Raw genomic sequence first — 21,584 nt, forward strand, 5'->3', positions numbered from 1 at the left:
GCATCGATAATAAACAGTGAGTAGAAGCAGTGTAAAAACAAAGGGGCGGGGGAGTCATCAATGTAAATAGTCCAGGTGGCCATTTGATTAGTTGTTTAGCAGTGTAATGGCTTGGGGGTAGAAGTTGTAAAGGAGCCTTTTGGACCTAGACTTGGCGCTCTGGTACCACAAGCCGTGCGGTAGCAGAGAGAACAGTCTATGACTTGGGTGACTGGAGTCCTAGAATTTTTTTCTTGTCTTCCTCTGACAGCGCCAAGTGTATATAGGTCCTGGATGACAGGAAGCTTGGCCCCAGTGGTGTATTGGGCCATACGCACTACCCTCTGTAGCACCACTGTAGCACCTCTTCACGACTGTCTTGGTGTGTTTGGACCATGATAGTTTGTTGGTGATGTGGACACCAAGGAACTTGAAACTCTCGACCTGCTCCATTACAGCCCTGTTGATGTTAATGGGGGCCTGTTATGCCCTCCTTTTCATGTAGTCCACAATCATCTCCTTTGTCTTGCTCACATTGAGGGGGAGGTTGTCCTGGCACCACACTGCCAGGTCTCTGACCTCCTCCCTATAGGCTGTCTCATCGTTAACAGTGATCAAGCCTACCACCGTTGTGTCATCAACACACTTAATGATGGTGTTGGAGTCGTGCTTGGCTATGCAGTCGTGGGGGAACAGGGAGTACAGGAGGGGACTAAGCACACACCCCTGAGGGGCCCCGGTGTTGAGATTAGCGTGGCAGATGTGTTGTTGCCTACTCCTACCACCTGGGGGCGGAACATCAGGAAGTCCAGGATCCAGTTGCAGAAGGAGGTGTTTAGTCCCACGGTCCTTAGCTTAGTAATGAGCTTTGTGGGCACTATGGTGTTGAACGCTGAGCTGTAGTCAATGAACAGCACTCTCACATCGGTGTTCCTTTTGTCCAGGTGGGAAAAGGCAGTGTGGAGTGCGATTGAGATTGCATCATCTGTGGATCTGTTGGGGCGGTATGTGAATTGTTGTGGGTCTAGGGTTCCCGGGATGATGGTGTTGATGTGAGCCATGACCCGCCTTTCAAAGCGCTTCATGGCTACCGACATGAGTGCTACGGGGCAGTAGTCATTTAGGAAGGATACCTTCGCATTCTTTGGCACAGGGACTATGGTGGTCTGCTTGAAACATGTTGGTATTACAGACTCGGTCAGGGAGAGGTTGAAAATGTCAGTGAAGACACTTGCCAGTTGGTCCACACATGCTCTGAGTACACGCCCTTGTAATCCGTCTGGCCCAGCGGCCTTGTGAATGTTGACCTGTTTAAAGGTCTTTCTCACGGCTACGGCGAGCATGATAACACAGTCGTCCGAAACAGCTTGTGCTCTCATGCACGCTTAAGTGTTTGCCTCGAAGCCAGCATAAAAGGCATTTAGCTCATCTGGTAGGCTCGCGTCACTGGGCAGATCGTGGCTGGGTTTCCCTTTGTAGTCTGTAATAATTTGCAAGCCCTGCCACATCCGACGAGCATCAGAGCTTGTGTACTAGGATTCAATCTTAGTCCTGTATTGACGGTTCGTTTGAGGGCATTGTGGGATTTCTTATAAGCGTGCGGATTAGTGTCCTACTCCTTGAAAGCTCTAACCTTTAGCTCGGTGCGGATGTTGCCTGTAATCCATGGCTTCTGGTTGAGATATGTACGTACGGTCACTGTGGGGACGACGTCGCCGATGCACTTGTTGATGAAGCCGGTGACTGAGTTGGTATAGTCCTCAATGCCTTTGGATGAATCATGGAACATATTCCAGTCTGTGCTAGCAAAACAATCCTGTAGCATACTGTAGTATCCGCATCATCTGACCACTTCCATATTGAGCGAGTCACTGGTACTTCCTGCTTTAGTTTTTGCTTGTAAGCAGGAATCCGGAGGATTATGAATTATGGTCAGATTTGCCAAATTGGAGGGTGAACAGAGAGCCCCGTGGTGGTGGGGTTATGGAATGGGCAGGCATAAAGCTAAGGACAATGAACACAATTACATTTTATCAATGGCAATTTGAATGCACGGAGAACATGTTTGGGATGCTCTGGATCGACGTGTACGACAGTGTTCCATTTCCCATCAATATGCAGCAAGTTCACACAGCCATTGAAGAGGAGTGGGACAACATTCCACAGGCCACAATCAACACCCTGATCAACTCTATACCAAGGAGATGTCGCACTGCATGAGGAAAATGGTGGTCACCAGATACTGACTGGTTTTCTGATGTTTTAAGTATCTGTGACCAACAGATGCATATCTGTATTCCCAGTCATGTGAAATCCATAGATTAGGGCCTAATGAATTTATTTCAATTGACTGATTTCCTGATATGAACAGTAACTCAGTAAACCGTTAAAAATGTTGCATGTTGCATTTATATTTTTGTTCAGTGTAGTATGCTAGTATGGATATTCGGACACGGACAGTTTCTCCTACCTCTCTCTCTCAAGGTCAAAGGGAGACAGGTTAATGGCATATTGTGTTTGTGTGTGCACTTGCGAGTATGTGGAAGTCAGAGAGAGAGAGAGAGAAGCTGCGATTCACTCATGTTCCATTCATTTACATGTCCAATCAGATGTGCAATCTAATATTTTCCCTGATCTCAACATTTCCCAAGGTTGAACATGCCCAAACAACATTCTGCATTGTATTCTCCAGATCATTGTGGGGGTTATTCTGCTCTACTACCTCCTGGGGATCAGTGCTTTGATTGGGGCCACAGTCATTGCTGTACTGGCCCCTGTCCAGTACTTTGTGGCCACCAAGCTGTCCCAAGCACAGAAGAGCACCCTGGTGAGTGATACAGTGCCTTCAGGAAAGTATTCAGACCACTTGACTTTTTCCTCAAACTTTGTTAGATTACAGCCTTGTTCGAAAATTGATTAATTAAAAATCCTCAGCAATCTACATACAATACCCCATAATGATGAAGCGAAAACTATTTTTCAAATGTATAAAAACAGAAATACCTTATGTAAATGAGTATTCAGATCCTTTGCTATGAGACTCTAAATTGAGCTCATGTGCATCCTGTTTCCATTTATCATCCTTGAAATGTTTCTACAACTAGATTGGATTTACCTGTGGTAAATCCAATTGATTGGACATGATTTGGAAAGGCACACACCTGTCTATATAAGGTCCCACAGTTGACAGTGCATGTCAGAGCAAAAACCAAGCCACGAGGTCGAAGGAATTGCCTGTAGAGCTCTGAGACAGGATTGTGTCAAGGCACAGATCTGGGGAAGGCTACCAAAAAATGTCTGCAGCATTGAAGGTCCCCAAGAACACAGTGGCCTCCATCATTCTTAAATAGAAGAAGTTTGGAACCACCAAGACTTCCTAGAGCAGGCCGCCTGGCCAAACTGAGCAATCGGGGGGAAAGGGCCTTGCTCCCCATCCAACCTGACAGAGCTTGACAGGATCTGCTGAGAATAATGGAAGAAACTCCCCAAATACAGGTGTGCCAAGCTTATAGCATCATACCCAAGAAGACTTGATGCTGTAATCACTGTCAACCATAATCTCTTCATTAATCACGTAACATGTCTTTCTGCTTTGTCTGCCTCTCTCTCCAAATACACTGCTCATTTCTATAATACCATGCTACAGTGTGTATCTCACTGGCTTAATTGTCTGAGATGAAATACTGTATCTTTCATGGCAATCATATTGTTCTGACATACTTGTGTGTACTATGGTATAGGACTACTCTGTTTGTCTGTGTTATGATACTGTACATGAGTACTCCAGTCATTCATTCATTCAATCAATCACATTTATTTAGCAGACTAAAACAGCAAGGAATGCAGATGTTTGCATGTATTTTGGTATAGAAATACTCCAGTCATTCGGGTGTGTGTGTGTGTGTGTGTGTGTGTCATCCTAAAGGAGTACTCCAGTGAGCGGTTGAAGAAGACTAATGAGCTGCTGCGGGGCATCAAGCTGCTGAAACTGTACGCCTGGGAACACATATTTTGTCACAGTGTGGAGGAGACCAGGGGCAAGGAGCTCACCAGCCTGCAGGCCTTCGCCCTCTACACATCCATATCTAGTAGGTTACCTTACCTCCCTCTACACATCCATATCTAGTAGGTTACCTTACCTCCCTCTACACATCCATATCTAGTAGGTTACCTTACCTCCCTCTACACATCCATATCTAGTAGGTTACCTTACCTCCCTCTACACATCCATATCTAGTAGGTTACCTTACCTCCCTCTACACATCCATGTCTAGTAGGTTACCTTACCTCCCTCTACACATCCACGTCTAGTAGGTTACCTTACCTCACTCTACACATCCACATCTAGTAGGTTACCTTACCTCCCTCTACACATCCAAGTCTAGTAGGTTACCTTACCTCCCTCTACACATCCACGTCTAGTAGGTTACCTTACATCCCTCTACACATCCACGTCTAGTAGGTTACCTTACCTCCCTCTACACATCCACGTCTAGTAGGTTACCTTACCTCCCTCTACACATCCATGTCTAGTAGGTTACCTTACCTCCCTCTACACATCCATATCTAGTAGGTTACCTTACCTCCCTCTACACAGCCATATCTAGTAGGTTACCTCACCTCCCTCTACACATCCACATCTAGTAGGTTACCTTACCTCCCTCTACACATCCATGTCTAGTAGGTTACCTTACCTCCCTCTACACATCCATATCTAGTAGGTTACCTCACCTCCCTCTACACATCCATGTCTAGTAGGTTACCTCACCTCCCTCTACACATCCACATCTAGTAGGTTACCTTACCTTACCTCCCTCTACACAGCCACGTCTAGTAGGTTACCTCACCTCCCTCTACACATCCATATCTAGTAGGTTACCTCACCTCCCTCTACACATCCACGTCTAGTAGGTTACCTTACCTCCCTCTACACATCCACATCTAGTAGGTTACCTTACCTCCCTCTACACAGCCACGTCCTAGTAGGTTACCTCACCTCCCTCTACACATCCATGTCTAGTAGGTTACCTTACCTCCCTCTACACAGCCACATCTAGTAGGTTACCTCAACTCCCTCTACACATCCATATCTAGTAGGTTACCTCACCTCCCTCTACACATCCACATCTAGTAGGTTACCTCACCTCCCTCTACACATCCACATCTAGTAGGTTACCTTACCTCCCTCTATACATCCACGTCTAGTAGGTTACCTCACCTCCCTCTACACATCCACATCTAGTAGGTCACTTTGCCTTTACATTACCCCTTCCACCAACTAAACAACACCCAAATAGGTGATGGACTTTTAGCATGCAGTACAAAGAATTGTTCAGTTCTCACTAGCCTCTGTGGACAGTCACGTAGCAGACATTTACATTTACGTCATTTTGGCAGACACTCTTATCCAGAGCGACTTACAAATTGGTGCATTCACCTTATGATATCCAGTGGAACAACCACTTTACAATAGTACATCTATCTTTTTTGGGGGGGGGGTTAGAGGGATTACTATATCCTATCCCAGGTATTCCTTAAAGAGGTGGGGTTTCAGGTGTCTACGGAAGGTGGTGATTGACTCCGCTGTCCTGGCGTCGTGAGGGAAGCTGATTCACTCATTGGAGAGGAAAATGCCCTACACAAAAATGTTACTCCTCTCAACTCTGCATCAGTCCTACTACAATATGTAAATGTAAGAACATCTCGTCTTACATTTAAGATTCTGCCATCGCAAATTATTTAGCAAAATCAACAATTCCCTGCATATATCCAATCACCGCACAAACAGTAAAATCACTGCAATATTACCACATTCAACTGTACGATCAGTTGAATGTCAGGCACTTGTACAGATGTGTATGTTGGAACATTGGTACATTGTGAGAAGCAGCCCGTCTGTCTACAACACATTTTGTTTTTTGCCCTAGCACTACACAGCTGATTCAAATAACCAACTCATCAAGCTTTGATTATTTGAATCAGCTGTGTAGTGTTAGGGCAAAAACCAAAATGTGCACCAAGGGGGGACCCCAGGACTGACTTTGGGAAACACTGTTCTAGACAGACTGGGTGCCTCCCACAATGTACCAATGTTCCAACATACACATCTGTACATGTACCTGGGACAGAGAGGAGTAAGAACAGGGAAGACCGTCACTGCCTTATCCGCTTGTTGCTCTAGAGTAAACATCCCTGCCGGACGCAAAGTAGTAGCTAGCTAGTTAGCAAGATGGGGGAACGCAGAGGTTATTTTTAATGAGTGCATATTGTTTGTTTGCATCATCTACCTTCACTAAAACCACGGCAAAGTTTTGCCTGTAAACTTTGGTTTTGAATCCCGACGTTCTGAGATGTCTGCCTACAGGCTACGGAAAGAGTTAGACTTTTCATGCTTGGCCCCCCTACCCAAACTCTGGATTTTTGGGGGGAGAGTTGTTTGTCTGAAGAGGACCCTCCCTGAAACAATTTGTTTTCGAAGAAATGTCCAAAAGAATCTGACATCCTCCCCAGACATAGTGATGTTGCTCTAGGTCTGGGATTTCCAAGACTACTAGCTATCACTAGCTAACAGGAGACTACTAGCTATCACTAGCTAACAGGAGACTACTAGCTATCACTAGCTAACAGGAGACTACTAGCTATCACTAGCTAACAGGAGACTACTAGCTATCACTAGCTAACAGGAGACTACTAGCTATCACTAGCTATCACTAGCTAACAGGAGACTACTAGCTATCACTAGCTATCACTAGCTAACAGGAGACTACTAGCTATCACTAGCTAACAGGGAAGAACTTATAATACATACATGGCTCCTAGCCTCCCATGCATAGGCTACTTTCTGTCACGAACACTCAACTGAAACTAAATAATGTAAAAACTAAATAGAAATGTTTTATCAAACTAAAACGGAATAAAAAATAGTAAATCAAGTCGGGAGAATAACTGAAACTAAAGTGAATATGAAATAAAAATCTAAAAATGAATAGAAATAAAAAATGTATACTGAGTCCCATGTTTCATGAGCCGAAATAAAAGATCCCAGAAATTGTCCATACACACACAGCTTATCTCTCAAATTTTGTGCTCACATTTTTTTTTACATCTGTTAGTGAGCATTTCTTCTTTGCTAAGATAATCCATCCACCTGACAGGTGTGGCATATCAAGAATCTGATTAAACAGCATGATAATTACACTGGTGCACCTTGTGCTGGGTACAATTAAAGGTAATTCTAAAATGTGTAGTTTTGTCACACAACACAATGCCACAGATGTCTCAAGTTTTGAGGGATGCTGACTGCAGGAATGCCCACCAGAGCTATTGCCAGAGAAATAGAATGTTAATTTCTCTACCATAAGACTTACAACCGCAGACCACGTGTATGGTGTTGTGTGGGCGAGCGATTTTCTGAAGTCAACATTGTTATGGTATGGGCAGGCATAAGCTACGGACAAAGAACACAATTGCATTTTATCGTTGGCAATTTGAATGCACAGAGATACCGTGATGAGATCCTGAGGCCCATTGTCTTGTCATTCATCCATCTCATGTTTCAGCATAATGAATAGCCCCATGTCGCAAGGATCTGTACACAATTCCCAGAAGCTGAAAATGTCCAAGTCCTTCCATGGCCTGCACACTCACCAGACATGTCACCCATTGAGCCTGTTTGGGATGCTCTGGATTGATATGTACAACAGCTTGTTCCAGTTCCCGCCAATATCCACCAACTTCCCACAGCCATTGGACAGGAGTGGGTAAACATTCCACAGGCCACAATCAACAGCCTGATCAACCCTATGCGAAGGAGATGTGTCGCGCTGCATGAATCAAAAAACACAGAACTATAAAAACGTTGCCTTTCTCAGTGCTGATGCTCTAGCTTAGTCCTAGACGACAACGGCTTCAAGCCATTCAGTTGATCTGAGTTCCTGGAGAAAGACACTGCGTCTTAAGTATTCTCACTCTTTGGAACAAACTGTCTGTACAATATCTGAACCACATTGTCATGTGTCTGTCTCCTCTTTCTCAGTATTCATGAATGCAGCCATCCCTATTGCTGCTGTCCTGACTGTGAGTATTAATTCCACTCATAAATGCCTATTAATATCTGATAGGTGGCATGCATAATACTGTCTACAGACTACTCCAATATCTGTCCTCCCTCACATTGTTCACCATAGAATAGCATGTTCTAACCACCATTTCACCTTTAAAAATAAGCTGCATACTGTACACTGGTATGTGTATTGTTTTCAGTGGATGGGCTTTTACAGAGAACAGAATCCCTTTTCCTGAGTGAAGGGCACAAGCCAGACCAGTCCAGACTAGAATGGTATCACTCAGAACACAGTCAGTCAGACTGGCATGTTATGGCTTTCTAAAGGATGACCAGTGACATTTCACAGGGACACTGGAGGTTTTTTGACATGGCCACTGTAAATCCCAGTTATATGTATGGTAGAGAGAGTGAAAGATTGTGTGTTTTGGAGACTGTAATTTGCTTATCTATCTCTCATTGTTTAGCCCTAAAGTGAAAATGCTCACCACAAACTGACTGGATGGCAAAAGTATTTAAATTAGTCAGTCTTTCTGAAGGATATTTATTCATTCAGGGCCAAATCCTGTATTGGATGCGAGCACAGGTCAGACTATAGCACACATCGCCCATTGACGTTGATGCAAGATTTTTGTAAAAGTTTGAGTTGCTCACTTGCATCTTGAGTCAGGATTCAGACCTAACTCACAGTATCTTTTGCTGGTTACTGGAGGGATATTAATATTTTTCTCTCCTCCCGTCATCTTCCTGTAGACGTTTGTGGTCCATGTGCACATCTCTGAGGAGGCTGACCTGTCACCTGCTGTGGCCTTCGCATCCTTATCCCTGTTTCACATCCTGGTCACTCCTCTCTTCCTGCTCTCCAGCGTGGTGCGATCCACAGTCAAGGCCCTGGTCAGGTGAGCTGTGTATCATGGACACACACTTACAGGCAGCTAGTGGTAGGTAAGTTACTGTATTTCACATTGTAGTACACCTACTGTAATTTTAATACAGTCTCAAAGCAAGTACTGTGTAATGACACACATACCATAGAATTAACTGTATTTCACTGTAAAAAATGTAATGCTACTGTAAACATAATGAATGACATTCACTGAGGAGGGGTTTGTATTTTACTGTAATTACAGGTGCAAGCAGGATGGTTACTAGGTAACTTCTAGAAGCCTTAACAAATGTTTCCAAACTGGCAGCGACTACAAGGCAAACAGACCAAAAGAACATGGCAAAATGTTCAACCATTGAAGGTTGAAGACTTGCTGTTTCTCCAATTTGATTGGGCACTACTACCACTATCAGTTACATTGGTACAGCACTCTCACTAACGGATGCAACAAGTACAGCCTCTTACAAGGCATGCCTCAAAATATGTTAAACGAGCCAGAAACAACAATGCCATGCACCCACTAGTGGTCAAAAGGTTTTTGGTGCTTCAAAAATACAGTACTGTATTCTGTGGGATGGAATTACAATACACTGTAACAAACAACTTGTTTTTACGGTAACTTACTGGCAGCCAGTTACCTGTAAGTTACTATTAAAAAAAAGTACAGTATGTTACCATGCATTCAAAATAAAGTGCTTTTTTACAGTAATGTACTGTTAAATGAAGTATTTACAGTGTACCATTTGAAATACAGCAATTATTTCCATGCCCACACAATTTTCCCACAATGCGCCATCATTTACAGTATTCTGCAGTAAAACATTTCACAGTATTTTACTGTTGATAATACCCAAAATGATTGTATAAATTACAGTTTTCCGTTAATGTTGAGTTAAGCTGAATTCATGTCAGATTTACCAAAATAAAGTGTAATTGTTGTGACGCTAAATTGAAGTCAATCACTAAAACACCTGTCCGTTTCTGTCAGTAACATTGACTTCTTCTAAATTGACAATTTGATTAACTGCTGTAATTGTGTTGCCATAAAGCTACCTGACACCCTTCTACCCTATTCCTCATTACCCATCCTATCATACATAATGACTGCTTCAAACATCATAAACGTATATAGTGCATTCAGAATGTTACGTTACAGCCTTCTTCTAAAAATGGGTTAAATAGTCTCCCCCCCATCAATCTACACACTACCCCATAATGACAAAGCAAAAATAGTTTTTTAGAAAATGGTGCATATATATATATATATTATATATATATATATATATATATATATATTTATATATATTTATTTTATTTTTAAATATCACATTTACATAAGTATTTGGACCCTTTACTTGGTACTTTGTTGAATCACCTTTGTCAGCGATTACAGCCTCAAGGCTTCTTGGGTATGACACTACAAGCTTGGCACACCTGTATTTGAGGAGTTTCTCCCATTCTTCTATGCAGATCCTCTCAAGCTCTGTCAGGTTGGATGGGGAGCTCTCCAGGGATGTTCAATCGGGTTCAACTTTAGGCTCTGTCTGGGCCACTCAAGGACATTCAGAGACTTGTTCCGAAGCCACTCCTGCGTGGTCTTGGCTGTGTGCTTAGGGTCATTGTCCTGTTGGAAGGTGAACCTTTGCCCCAGTCTGAGGTCCTGAGCGCTTTGGAGCAGGTTTTCATCAAGGATCTCTGTACTTTGCTCCGTTCATCTTTTCCTCGAACCTGACTACTCTCCCTGTCCCTGCCGCTGAAAAACTTCCCCCCAGCATGATGCAGCAACCACCATGCTTCACCGTAGAGATGGTGCCAGGTTTCCTCCAGACGTGACGCTTGGCATCCAGGCCAAAGAGTTCACTCTTGGTTTCATCAGACCAGAGAATCTTGTTTCTCATGGTCTGAGTCCTTTAGGTGTCTTTTGACAAACTCCAAGCAGGCTGTCGTGTGCCTTTTACTGAGGAGTGGCTTCCGTCTGGCCACTACCATGAAGGCCTGGTTGGTGGAGTGCTGCAGAGATGGTTGTCCGTCTGGAAGGTTCTCCCAGCTCCACAGAGGAACTCTGGAGCTCTGTCAGAGTGACCATCAGGTTCTTGGTCACCTCCCTGACCAAGGCCCTTCTCCCCTGATTTCTCAGTGTGGCCTGCTCTAGGAAGACTCTTGGTGGTTCCAAACTTCTTCCATTTAAGAATGGAGGCCACTGTGTTCTTGGGGACCTTCAATGCTGCAGACATTTTTTTTGGTAGCCTTCCCCAGATCTGTGCCTCGACACAGTCCTGTCTCGGAGCTCTATGGGCAATTCCTTCAACCTCATGGCTTGGTTTTTGCTCTGACATGCACTGTCAACTGTGGAACCTTATATAGACAGGTGTGTGAATTTCCAAATCATGTCCGATCAATTGAATTTACCACAAGTGGACTCCAATCACATTGTAGAAACATCTCAAGGATGGTAAATGGAAACAGGATGCATCTGAGCTCAATTTCGAGTCTCATAGCAAAAGGGTCTGAATACTTATGTAAATAAGGCATTTCTGTTTTGTATTTTTTTCTAAATTTGCCATAATTCCTATAAAACAGTTTTCGCTTTGTCGTTATGGGGTATTGTGTGTAGATTGAGGATTTTTATTTTAATCAATTTCAGAATAAGGCTATAATGTAACAAAATATGGAGGGTCTGAATACTTTCTGAATGCACTGTGTACAGTACATGCTGTATTACGCTCTGTACCGAGAGTAGGCGTGTCTTCTTTTTTTTATTTAACCTTTCTTTAACTAACATTCTTATTTACAATGTGAACGATGCAGAGTGCTGTACTGTCATTCACACAAGCCTATGAGCAAAAAGACGTTGAAAATACGTATTTTTGGTTGAAAATATCGGGGGTTTTTCAACTTCTTGTGTTCACCGGGAAGCAATCACCCATCTTGTCATTCTAGCCACTGCTTTCACATGTGTTTACCATCATCTACATGTAAGTGTTTTAGATATGGTATCATGGCCTAGTCGAAGTAGTAGGGCTCTACATCATGTATAGTGTTGTCTTGTCAAGGAGAGAGGCATCATTACCATGTTCCAGTCATCCATACAGAGTGGGGGGATTGAGTCGGGGGTTTGCTTTGCATCTTGAATGAATGGAAGTCTCAAATCAATGGGGTCGCGGTGATCTCTGTAAATGGAGGCAGTACGTGTATCCTAAAGCTGTCGAACCAGTGACGGAGAAATTGTCAATCTACATCCCATTTGTATCCCACTGAAACCGCTAGTTCCTTACTCAATGACTTCCACTGAGTCACAGCCATAGAGATCCTATCTTTATTCATCTCTATGGTGACAACAGGTTGGATGTGATGCTGTATCTCAGGGGCAACCTAAGTCTGTTCCGTTTATGGTCAAGATGACCTTATGATCCCTGTAACAACCTGGTATTGACCTAGCCGTCGATAGTACCATCTGCTTGCTGCCATTCTGCAGTGGAGCTGGAGCATATGCCGCCTGCTCTACTCTACTGCACTGGCTTTGGTTCAAGAGATCCTCGCACGCAATACAGTCTATTACGGATTACAAAGGAAGACCAAAACGTGATCTGCCCAACGATACCTCACTACCAAATGAACGCAATGCATTTTATGCATCCTTTGACAACAACATCGAGCCGGGTGTGAGGGCCGTCACTGACCCAGAGGACTGGGTGATCTCGCTCTCTGAGGTCGAGGTGAAAAAGGTCTTTTAATCAGGTCAACACCTGCAAGGCTGCGGGCCCCGACGGCCCCAACAGCTGCTAAGTGTATTCACTGTAATTTTCAACCTCTCCTTGTCCCAGTCTGTAATCCCCACGTCTTTTAAGATGACTACCATCATCCCTGATCCTAAGAACTCTAAGGCTTCATCCCACAATGATTACCGCTCTGTAGAGCTCACTTCTGTAATCATGAAGTGCTTTGAGAGGCTGGTTATGGCACACATTAACTCCACCATCCCAGCCACCCTTGACCCACTCCAATTTGCATACCATCCCAACAGATCCATAGATTATGCATTCTCAATTGCCCTCCACACTGCCCTCACTGACCTCGATAAGAGGAATACCTATGTGAGAATGCTGTTCATTGACTACAGCTCAGCGTTCAACACCGTTATACCTGCCGAGCTCATCACCAAGCTTAGGACTCTGGGTCTAAACACCTCCCTCTGCAACTGGATCCTGGATTTCCTGATGGGCTGACCCCAGGTGGTGATGGTAGGCAACATTACCTCCACCGCTCTGACCCTTAACACGGGGGCCCCATAAGGGTGTGTGCTTAGTCCCCCATTGTACTCCATGTTCACCCACGACTGCGTGGCCACGCACGACTTCAACACCATTATCAAGTTCGCTGACGACACAGCGGTGGCAGGCCTGATCACCGGCGAAGATGTGTCAGCGTACAGGGAGGAGGTCAGTGACCTGGCAGTGTGGTGCCAGAACAACAACCTCTCCCTCAACGTCAGTAAGACCAAGGAGCGGATCATGGAGTACAAGAAACGGGGGTCTTGTACTCATTCACATCGATGGGGCGGCAGTGGAGCTGGTAGACCATTTCATGTTGCTCAGAGTCCAAATCACTAAAGACTTAGTGGTTCAAACACACACTCACGGTCATGTTGACGGCGCGACAGTGCCTCTTCCCCCCCTCAGGAGGTTGAAAAAGTTTGGCATGGGCCCTCAAGTCCTGGAAAAGTTCTACAGCTGTAACACTGAGAGCATATTGACTGGCTGCATCATTGCTTGGTATGGCAATAGCATCGCCCTCGATCGCATGGTGCTACAGAGTGTTGTGCAGACAGCCCAGTACATCGCTGGGGCCGAGCTCCCTGCCATCCAGGACCTGTATATCAGCGGTGTGAAAAGAAGGCCCGGAAAATCGGCAAAGACCCCAAGCCTCAGCTTCAGCTTACTGAGTCAATATCCACAAAATGTATGGTTGAATAAGAACTCTTCAAATGAATGATGCGGTGTGTGGCTCGTTGAATAGCCTGGAGTGTATAAGAATGTCACAGCTGACTGAACCTCATTTACTGGTAGATGTACAGCAAGGCCTGTATTGTATTCCAAGCTTATACTAATCATTATGGCTTAGTTTATTCCAGATGTACTGAAGCAGGTAGCTGAAGGAACATAAAAACGGAATACTTTTTTACTTTATTCATTTCAGATATTCTGGAGACTTGCTTTAGGAAATGAAACCTTTTCACTTCTCCATATTTAGCATTCCTTGATCAGATGATTCTACCAGGAGAGTTACCTGTGTATTTTAAATGTGTTGTTCCCTATCCCATCTCCAATGCGGTAACCTTTCCTTCTTGTAACCCACTCTGGAATGTGAAAATGTGAAATGGATCTGTGGCGTCCCCTGTCCTCTCTTCAGTGCCCAGAAGCTGAGTGAGTTCTTCAGTAGTGATGAGATTGGAGACGAGCAGGAGCCCAACACTACCATGCCCGCTGGCCCCAGCAACCACAACAGCAAGTACCAGGCTGTGGTGAGTAGGGAAAACACACACATGAACACATTTGAACGTATCCCCACACACGCGTGTGCGCACAAGTACACAGCGCTCCCACAGAGTTTTCTGCCCCCAGCAATTCTTATACACTCAACCACTCACTCACAGGCAGAGTGCACATCACTGAATTATTAACTGTTTCTCTTCACTCTGTATGTTCTATCCTCCTTCCTCCACCTCACTTACACTCACCACCCACCTCCACCACTACTCTCTGTGGTGTCCATAGTTGTCCTTTAAAAAGCCTAAGCCATGGCCTGTTCCCTCCCTGCGCCCCTCCCAGCCCCTGAAGGTGGTGAACAGGAAGAGGCCCCCCAGGGAAGACTGCTGGAACAACTACAGCCACAAGGGAGGCGACCCGCCCCCCCAGGAGAGGGACCAAGACCTCTGCTTCAGGGTGAGTGGGAGGTAGTAGAACTAGATAGATTGAACTTATATCATTCAGTGTCACCGGTCTGCTGCCAGGGAGCATCTCTTGTCTGACTGCTTGACATTCAGTGTTTGACATTAGCTTTGATCGGCGTGTATCATTTACATTTTATTTATTTATTTTTTTCTCTCCAGATAACCAGCGGATATTTCACCTGGACAGACGGACCTCCCACCCTGTCTAACGTAGACATCAAGGTTCCCTTTGGTAAGGCTCTGATCCTGGAGGAAGGTTAAATACCATGGTATTCATACACTATCAGAGGAATAACTAGAGGAATCACTACTACTCCCTCCTCCTATCCCTCCATCTCTCTCATGTCCTTTGTGTGTGTCTCTCAGGTCAGCTGACTATGATCGTGGGCCAGGTGGGTTGTGGGAAGTCGTCCCTGCTGCTGGCAGCTCTGGGAGAGATGCAGAGGGTCTCTGGGACTGTCACCTGGAACAGGTAAGACTGGATGAAATTACTACTCACACCGCAGATATCACAGATGGATGGACTGACAGACAGACATCTATGTACTAGTAGGATGGACATACTAAACAGTTTCTCAAGCATCTTTCTCATCAAATCAAAGAAAAGGACTATTGAATTACAGTATAGGTTTGTGTGACCTGAGCTTGGATGATGTAAATTCCAAAGGTCAAAGATTAGAGGTGAAAGGTGTGTTGACTCCACAGAGAGCCAGGTAGCTGCAGTCAACATAAGACTGGCTGTTTACCTCTCTCAGCTATATAAAATGCTCTACAGCACCAATTCTCGTGTAATGAGTCTGTCTGGGGAAGAGAATGTGTTTGGGATGGGGAGATAAATACTGCAGCTCTCAGGGCCATTTAATTAACATCAATATACCACTGCCTGACTCGGCTCCTTCCTCCTCCAAGTCATCCAACTAATAGGATTTCGCTGATTTACTGGCCGCTTAAAGAGCTTTTGTCACAAATTTTCCTCACGTCAAATGCTGTGTAGGTTTAAGAGAAACTGAAGTAAGTGATGGATACTATGCTCTCTCTAGATCTGTGTTGCTCACCCAAGGTGTAGGGATATGTGTGAGTCAGGAGTTTATGGAGTGATGCTTGCTCAGTCATTTGTATGTGGTCCCACAAGCCTCACTGAGATACTCTGAAGCCCAACGTATCAAACTAAAATACAAAATAATTTAGCAAAATATTGTATTTGCATAAGATACAGGTATTTTGTCGTTTCGAAAAATAAATTAAAAATGTCATGTTCAAATCAAATAAAAGTTTATTTGTCACATGCAGATGCTATTGCGGGTGTAGCTAAATACTTGTGTTTCTAGCATCAATAGTGCAGTGATTACTAACAATTCACAACAATACACATAATCTAAAAGTAGAACAATGGAATTAAGGAATATATCAATATTAGGATGACCAATGTTGGAGTGGCATAGACTAAAATACAGTAGAATAGAATACAGTATATACAAATGAGATGAGTAAAAACGTTTACATATTTTTGCTTTAAAGTGACTAGTGTTCCGTTATTAAAATGGCCAATGATTTCAAGTCTATGTATATGGGGAAGCAGCCTATAAAGTAAAGGGTTATGTAACTGGGTGGAAGCCACCTAGTGATGGCTATTTAACAGTCTGATGGCCTTGAGATAGAAGCTGTTTTTCAGTCTCTCGGTCCCAGCCTTGATGCACCTGTACTGACCTCGCCTTCTGGATGATAGCGGGGTGAACAGGCAGTGGCTTGGGTGGTTGTTGTCCTGTGACATTGGGTGCTATAGGTGTCCTGGAGGGCAGGTAGTTTGCCCCCCGGTAATGTGTTGGGCAGACCGCACCACCCTCTGGAGAGCCCTGCGGTAAGGTTGCAGGCGGTGCAGTTGCCATACAAGGCGGTGATGCAGCACGACAGGATGCTCTCAATTGCCCATCTGTAAAATTTTGTGGGTTTTAGGTGCCAAGCCAAATTTCTTCAGCCTCCTGAGGTTGAAGAGGCACTATTGCGCCATCACCACACTGTCTGTGTGGGTAGACCATTTCAGATCGTCAGTGATGTGTATGCCGAGGAATTTGAAGCTTTCCACCTGCTCCACTGCGGTCCAGTCTGTGGATAAGGGCGTGCTCCCTCTCCTGTTTCCTGAAGTCCACGATCAGCTCCTTTTGTTTTGTCGACATTGAGTGAGAGGTTATTTTCCTGGCACCACACTCCCAGGGCCCTCAACTCCTCTCTGTAGGCTGTCTCGTCATTGTTGGTAATCAGGCCTACTACTGTTATGTCATCTGCAAACTTGATGATTGAGTTGGAGGCGTGCGTGGCCACGCAGTCATGGGTGAACAGGGAGTACAGGAGGGGGCTAAGCACGCACCCTTGTGGGGCCCCTGTGTTGAGGATCAGCGAAGTGGAGGTGTTGTTTCCTAGCTTCATCTGCCTAGGGGCGGCCCGTCAGGAAGTCCAGGACCCAGTTGCACAGGGTTGGGTTCAGACCCAGGGCCCCGAGCTTAATGAGGAGCTTGGAGGGTACTACGGTGTTGAATGCTGAGCTATAGTCAATGAACAGCATTCTTACATAGGTATTCCTCTTGTCCAGGTGGGATAAGGCAGTGCGATGGCGATTGCATTGTCTGTGGATCTATTGGGGCGGTAAGCAAATTGAAATGAGTCTAGGATGTCAAGTAAGCTAGATGTGATATGATCCATAACTAGCCTCTCAAAGCACTCCATGATGACAGAAGTGAGTGCTACGGGGCGATAGTCATTTAGTTCAGTTACCTTTGATTTCTTGGGTACAGGAACAATGGTGGACATCTTGAAGCATGTTGGGACAGCAGACTGGGATAGGAAGAGATTAAATATGCCCGTAAACAATCCAGTCAGCTGGTCTGCGTGTGCTCTGGGGATGCGGCTAGGGATGCCGTCTGGGTCGGCAGCCTTGCGAGGGTTAACACGCTTTAATGTCTTACTCACGTCGGCCACAGAGAAGGAGAGCCCACAGTCCTTGGTAGCGGGCCGCGTCGGTGGCACTGTGTTATCCTCAGTGGGCGAAAGTTTTTAGCTTGTCCAGGAGCAAGACGTCAGTGTCCGACGTGGCTGGTTTCCCCTTTGTTGTTCGTGATTGTCTGTAGACCATGCCACATACGTCTTGTGTATGAGCTGTTGAATTGTGACTCCACTTTGTCTCTATACTGACGTTTTGCCAGTTTGATTGCCTTACGGAGGGAATACCTACACTGTTTGTATTCGGCTATATTCCCAGTCGCCTTGCCATGGTTAAATGCGGTGGTTTGTGCTTTCAGTTTTGCACAAACTCTGCCATCTATCCACGGTTTCTGGTTAGGGTAGATTTTAATAGTCACAGTGGGTACAACATCTCCTATACGCTTCTTTATAAACTCAGTCACCGTAGCGGGGGAAATTCGTCAGATGTTATTCTCGAAGGCTACCCGGGAACATATCCCAGTCTGCGTGATCAATCTTGAAGCGTGGATTCCAATTGGTCAGACCAGCGTTGCATAGTCCTTAGCACGGGTACTTTCTGTTTGAGTTTCTGCCCATAGGAAGGGAGGATCAAAACGGAGTCGTTATCAGATTTGTCGAAGGGACAGCGGGTGAGGGCCTTGTAGGCATCCCGGAAGAATTCTCTTGGGAGGTAATACCGTCCGCATTTGATTGTGAGGTATTGGGTGAAGAAAAGGACTTGAGTTTCTTTATGTTATCACAATCACACCATGAGTGGTTAGTCATGAAACATACATCCTCGCCTTTCTTCTTCCCAGAGTTCTTTATTCCTGTCTGCGCGATATACTGAGAACCCAGCTGGCTGAATGGACAAAGACAGTATATCCCGAGAGAGCCATGTTTCTGTGAAACAGAGTATGTTACAATCCCTAATGTCTCTATGGAAGGAGATTCTCGCCCTGAGCTCGTCTACGTTATTATCCAGAGACTGAACATTAGGGAGTAATGTACTCAGAAGCGGTGGATGGTGTGCGCGTCTCCTGAGTTGGATTAGAAGTCCACTCCGAATACCACTTCTCCTCCGTGGTGGTTTTGGATCAGCCTCTGGAATCAGTTCAATTGCCCTGGGGGGTACAAAGGATCCAATTCGGGAAAGTCGTATTCCCAGTTATAAGCCTGAGTTACTGCTGCTCTGATATCCAAAAGTTATTTCCGTCTATGTAATGCCACAAAAAAATTCCTGGGCTAATAATGTAAGAATAAAAAAAAACGAAATGCTGCAAAGTTGTGTCATCAAATTTTATTTGTGACATGCGCCAAAGATAACAGGTGTTTACTTAGAATCCCTTAACGAACAATGCCTTTCCTTTTAAATACCTAAATAAAAGCAACTAATAAAGACTCTCCTGTGAGGATCCAAAGATCAGGACAGTGGATCAGTGTCTACAGAGCCCTCTCTGATTACTTTGAAAATGGTATAAAGATGTTATAACGAAAACATTGTCACCTGAGGAGCTTTTACACTTGAGGCGCTTTGGTGTGTATCAGGTTTACATCCTTTACGTGGTGTAGAAAATATCAAGGATGAAGAGAATGTTTTTGTGATGATAGGATTGTGATTTTAGTTCCCTAATGAGATCATGATAATTAGGATACTTTGCCTCGTAACGTATCCTAGGGAACCGCAAGCGTTTCAGCATGGCGAAAACGCCCCCTTTCTAACCAAGGGTATAAAAGATTGAGTTAAGAATTAACATACCAGACTAAAAGAACCACAAGCTGCAGCTAGGTCTACATTAGTCATGACCCTGAAACGCAATACGAGGTTGAAGAAGACAAAGGAGCCTCTACCTGTCACGTACTGACCATGGTAAGTGGTTATTTTCTATGGTAGAGTAGGTCAGGGCGTGACAGGTGGTGTTTGTCTATGTTTTGTATTTCTATGTTCAGTTTCTAGTTTTGTATTTCTGTTAGTTTTGTTTGGTATGATCTCTATTAGAGGCAGCTGGTCGTCGTTGTCTCTAATTGGAGGTCATATTTAAGTTGTTTGTCCCACCTGTTTTTGTGGGTGATTATATTTTGAGTAGTGTGTTTTCTCTCTGCGTCACGGTTTGTTGTTTTTGTTAGTTAAAGTATTTAGTGTATTGCATTACGTTTCACGAATAAATAAAGATGTGGAACTACAAACACGCTGCATTTTGGTCCAATCCTTCAGACAGCCGTGACACTACCAATCAATGCTACGGTTGAGTAGCTGTTCTAAGTACTGTATCTAAGAAAGTGAATTTACGTAGAACCATCCGGTTATTCTCTTCAAATCATCGTCGCCTACAATGCTCTCATTACCACTCTGGGGTTCATCGACAAGGCTGACCAGCCGTCCTCAGAAGACCACTCTTCCAGAACGAGTGCAAGTAAACAGACAACTAAGAAGAAGGACATTGTGACCTCTTGTGGACAATCAGACTTACACCTTAGAATGAAGGAGAAGGCCATCCGAAGAAGGCCCAATCAAACCCTTATGACAAAGCGTAACCCTTTCCACGAAGGCCCAACAGAAATACCCGATAAAGACCTTCAACACGTAAATACATGCATTACTTCTTAACCAAAAGAGCGGCAGTTCGGGGCAAGGTATTAGGGCTACTGTGAGCGTAGTTCCCAAATGTATCCATGTGTTGCTTCTCCCTCTCTCGCTAACTCTCTTGTGTAACAAGTGTCATATTGTGTTAGTCCGCTAGGGACCTGTTGTCCCCGTATTAAGTTTCTAATAAATAACCTATACCGTGTGTGTATCCTGTGTTATCATTTAGTTTGTTAGTAAATAAATAAATCAATGTGTGGTACAGAATGATTAGAAAGACTCGGGTTTGTGCAGATTCACGCGATGTTCAGAATGAGACTGATATGAGGAAATTAGGAATTAGTGCCTTATCTAAATATATTCTTGAGTTAATTCAGGAGACGGTAACTCGGTAAACTACTTATCCCGTGGTGCCCCAAATCACTAATGAGTTAACCTCTTACATCTAGACGTTCCGCTAGCGGAACACCTGCTCCAATATCCAATGATGGGCATGGCGCAAAATACAAACTCCTCTAAAATCCCAAAACTTCCATTTTTCAAACATATGACTATTTTACAGCATTTTAAAGACAAGACTCTCATTAATCTAACCACACTGTCCGATTTCAAAAAGGCTTTACAGTGAAAGCAAAACATTACATTATGTCAGCAGAGTACCCAGCCAGAAATAATCAGACACCCATTTTTCAAGCTAGCATATAATGTCACAAAAAACAAAACCACAGCTAAATGCAGCACTAACCTTTGATCTTCATCAGATGACAACCCTAGGACATTATGTTATACAATGCATGCATGTTTTGTTCAATCAAGTTCATATTTATATCAAAAACCAGCTTTTTTACATTAGCATGTGACGTTCAGAACTAGCATACCCCCCGCAAACATCCGGTGAATTTACTAAATTACTCACGATAAACGTTCACAAAAAACATAATTATTTTAAGAATTATAGATACAGAACTCCTCTATGCACTCGATATGTCCGATTTTAAAATAGCTTTTCGGTGAAAGCACATTTTGCAATATTCTCAGTAGATAGCCCAGCCATCACGGCTAGCTATTTAGACACCGACCAAGTTTAGCCCTGCCCAAACTCCGATTTACTATTACAAAAGTTTGATTACCTTTGTTGTCTTCGTCAGAATGCACTCCCAAGGACTGC

General features: G+C 44.2%; 1 protein-coding gene across 3 annotated transcripts in view; it reads left to right on the plus strand.

Moving 5' to 3' along the window:
* The window catches only part of LOC106561050 (ATP-binding cassette sub-family C member 8), a 123,165-nt gene that overhangs the window by 58,697 nt on the left and 42,884 nt on the right, over window positions 1–21,584 (plus strand). For 2 of the 3 annotated variants that reach the window (XM_045688098.1, XM_014124631.2), the window contains exons 10-17: window positions 2,672–2,806; window positions 3,905–4,067; window positions 8,015–8,055; window positions 8,795–8,940; window positions 14,337–14,448; window positions 14,702–14,869; window positions 15,037–15,109; window positions 15,244–15,349. In XM_045688098.1, coding sequence (XP_045544054.1) covers window positions 2,672–2,806; window positions 3,905–4,067; window positions 8,015–8,055; window positions 8,795–8,940; window positions 14,337–14,448; window positions 14,702–14,869; window positions 15,037–15,109; window positions 15,244–15,349 — 944 coding nt within the window. The remainder of the gene's footprint in view (window positions 1–2,671; window positions 2,807–3,904; window positions 4,068–8,014; window positions 8,056–8,794; window positions 8,941–14,336; window positions 14,449–14,701; window positions 14,870–15,036; window positions 15,110–15,243; window positions 15,350–21,584) is intronic. The other variant, XM_014124633.2, reaches the window with a different exon arrangement.

Source organism: Salmo salar, chromosome ssa10, assembly GCF_905237065.1.
Source record: "Salmo salar chromosome ssa10, Ssal_v3.1, whole genome shotgun sequence".
In the NCBI taxonomy this organism is placed as follows: domain Eukaryota; kingdom Metazoa; phylum Chordata; class Actinopteri; order Salmoniformes; family Salmonidae; genus Salmo; species Salmo salar.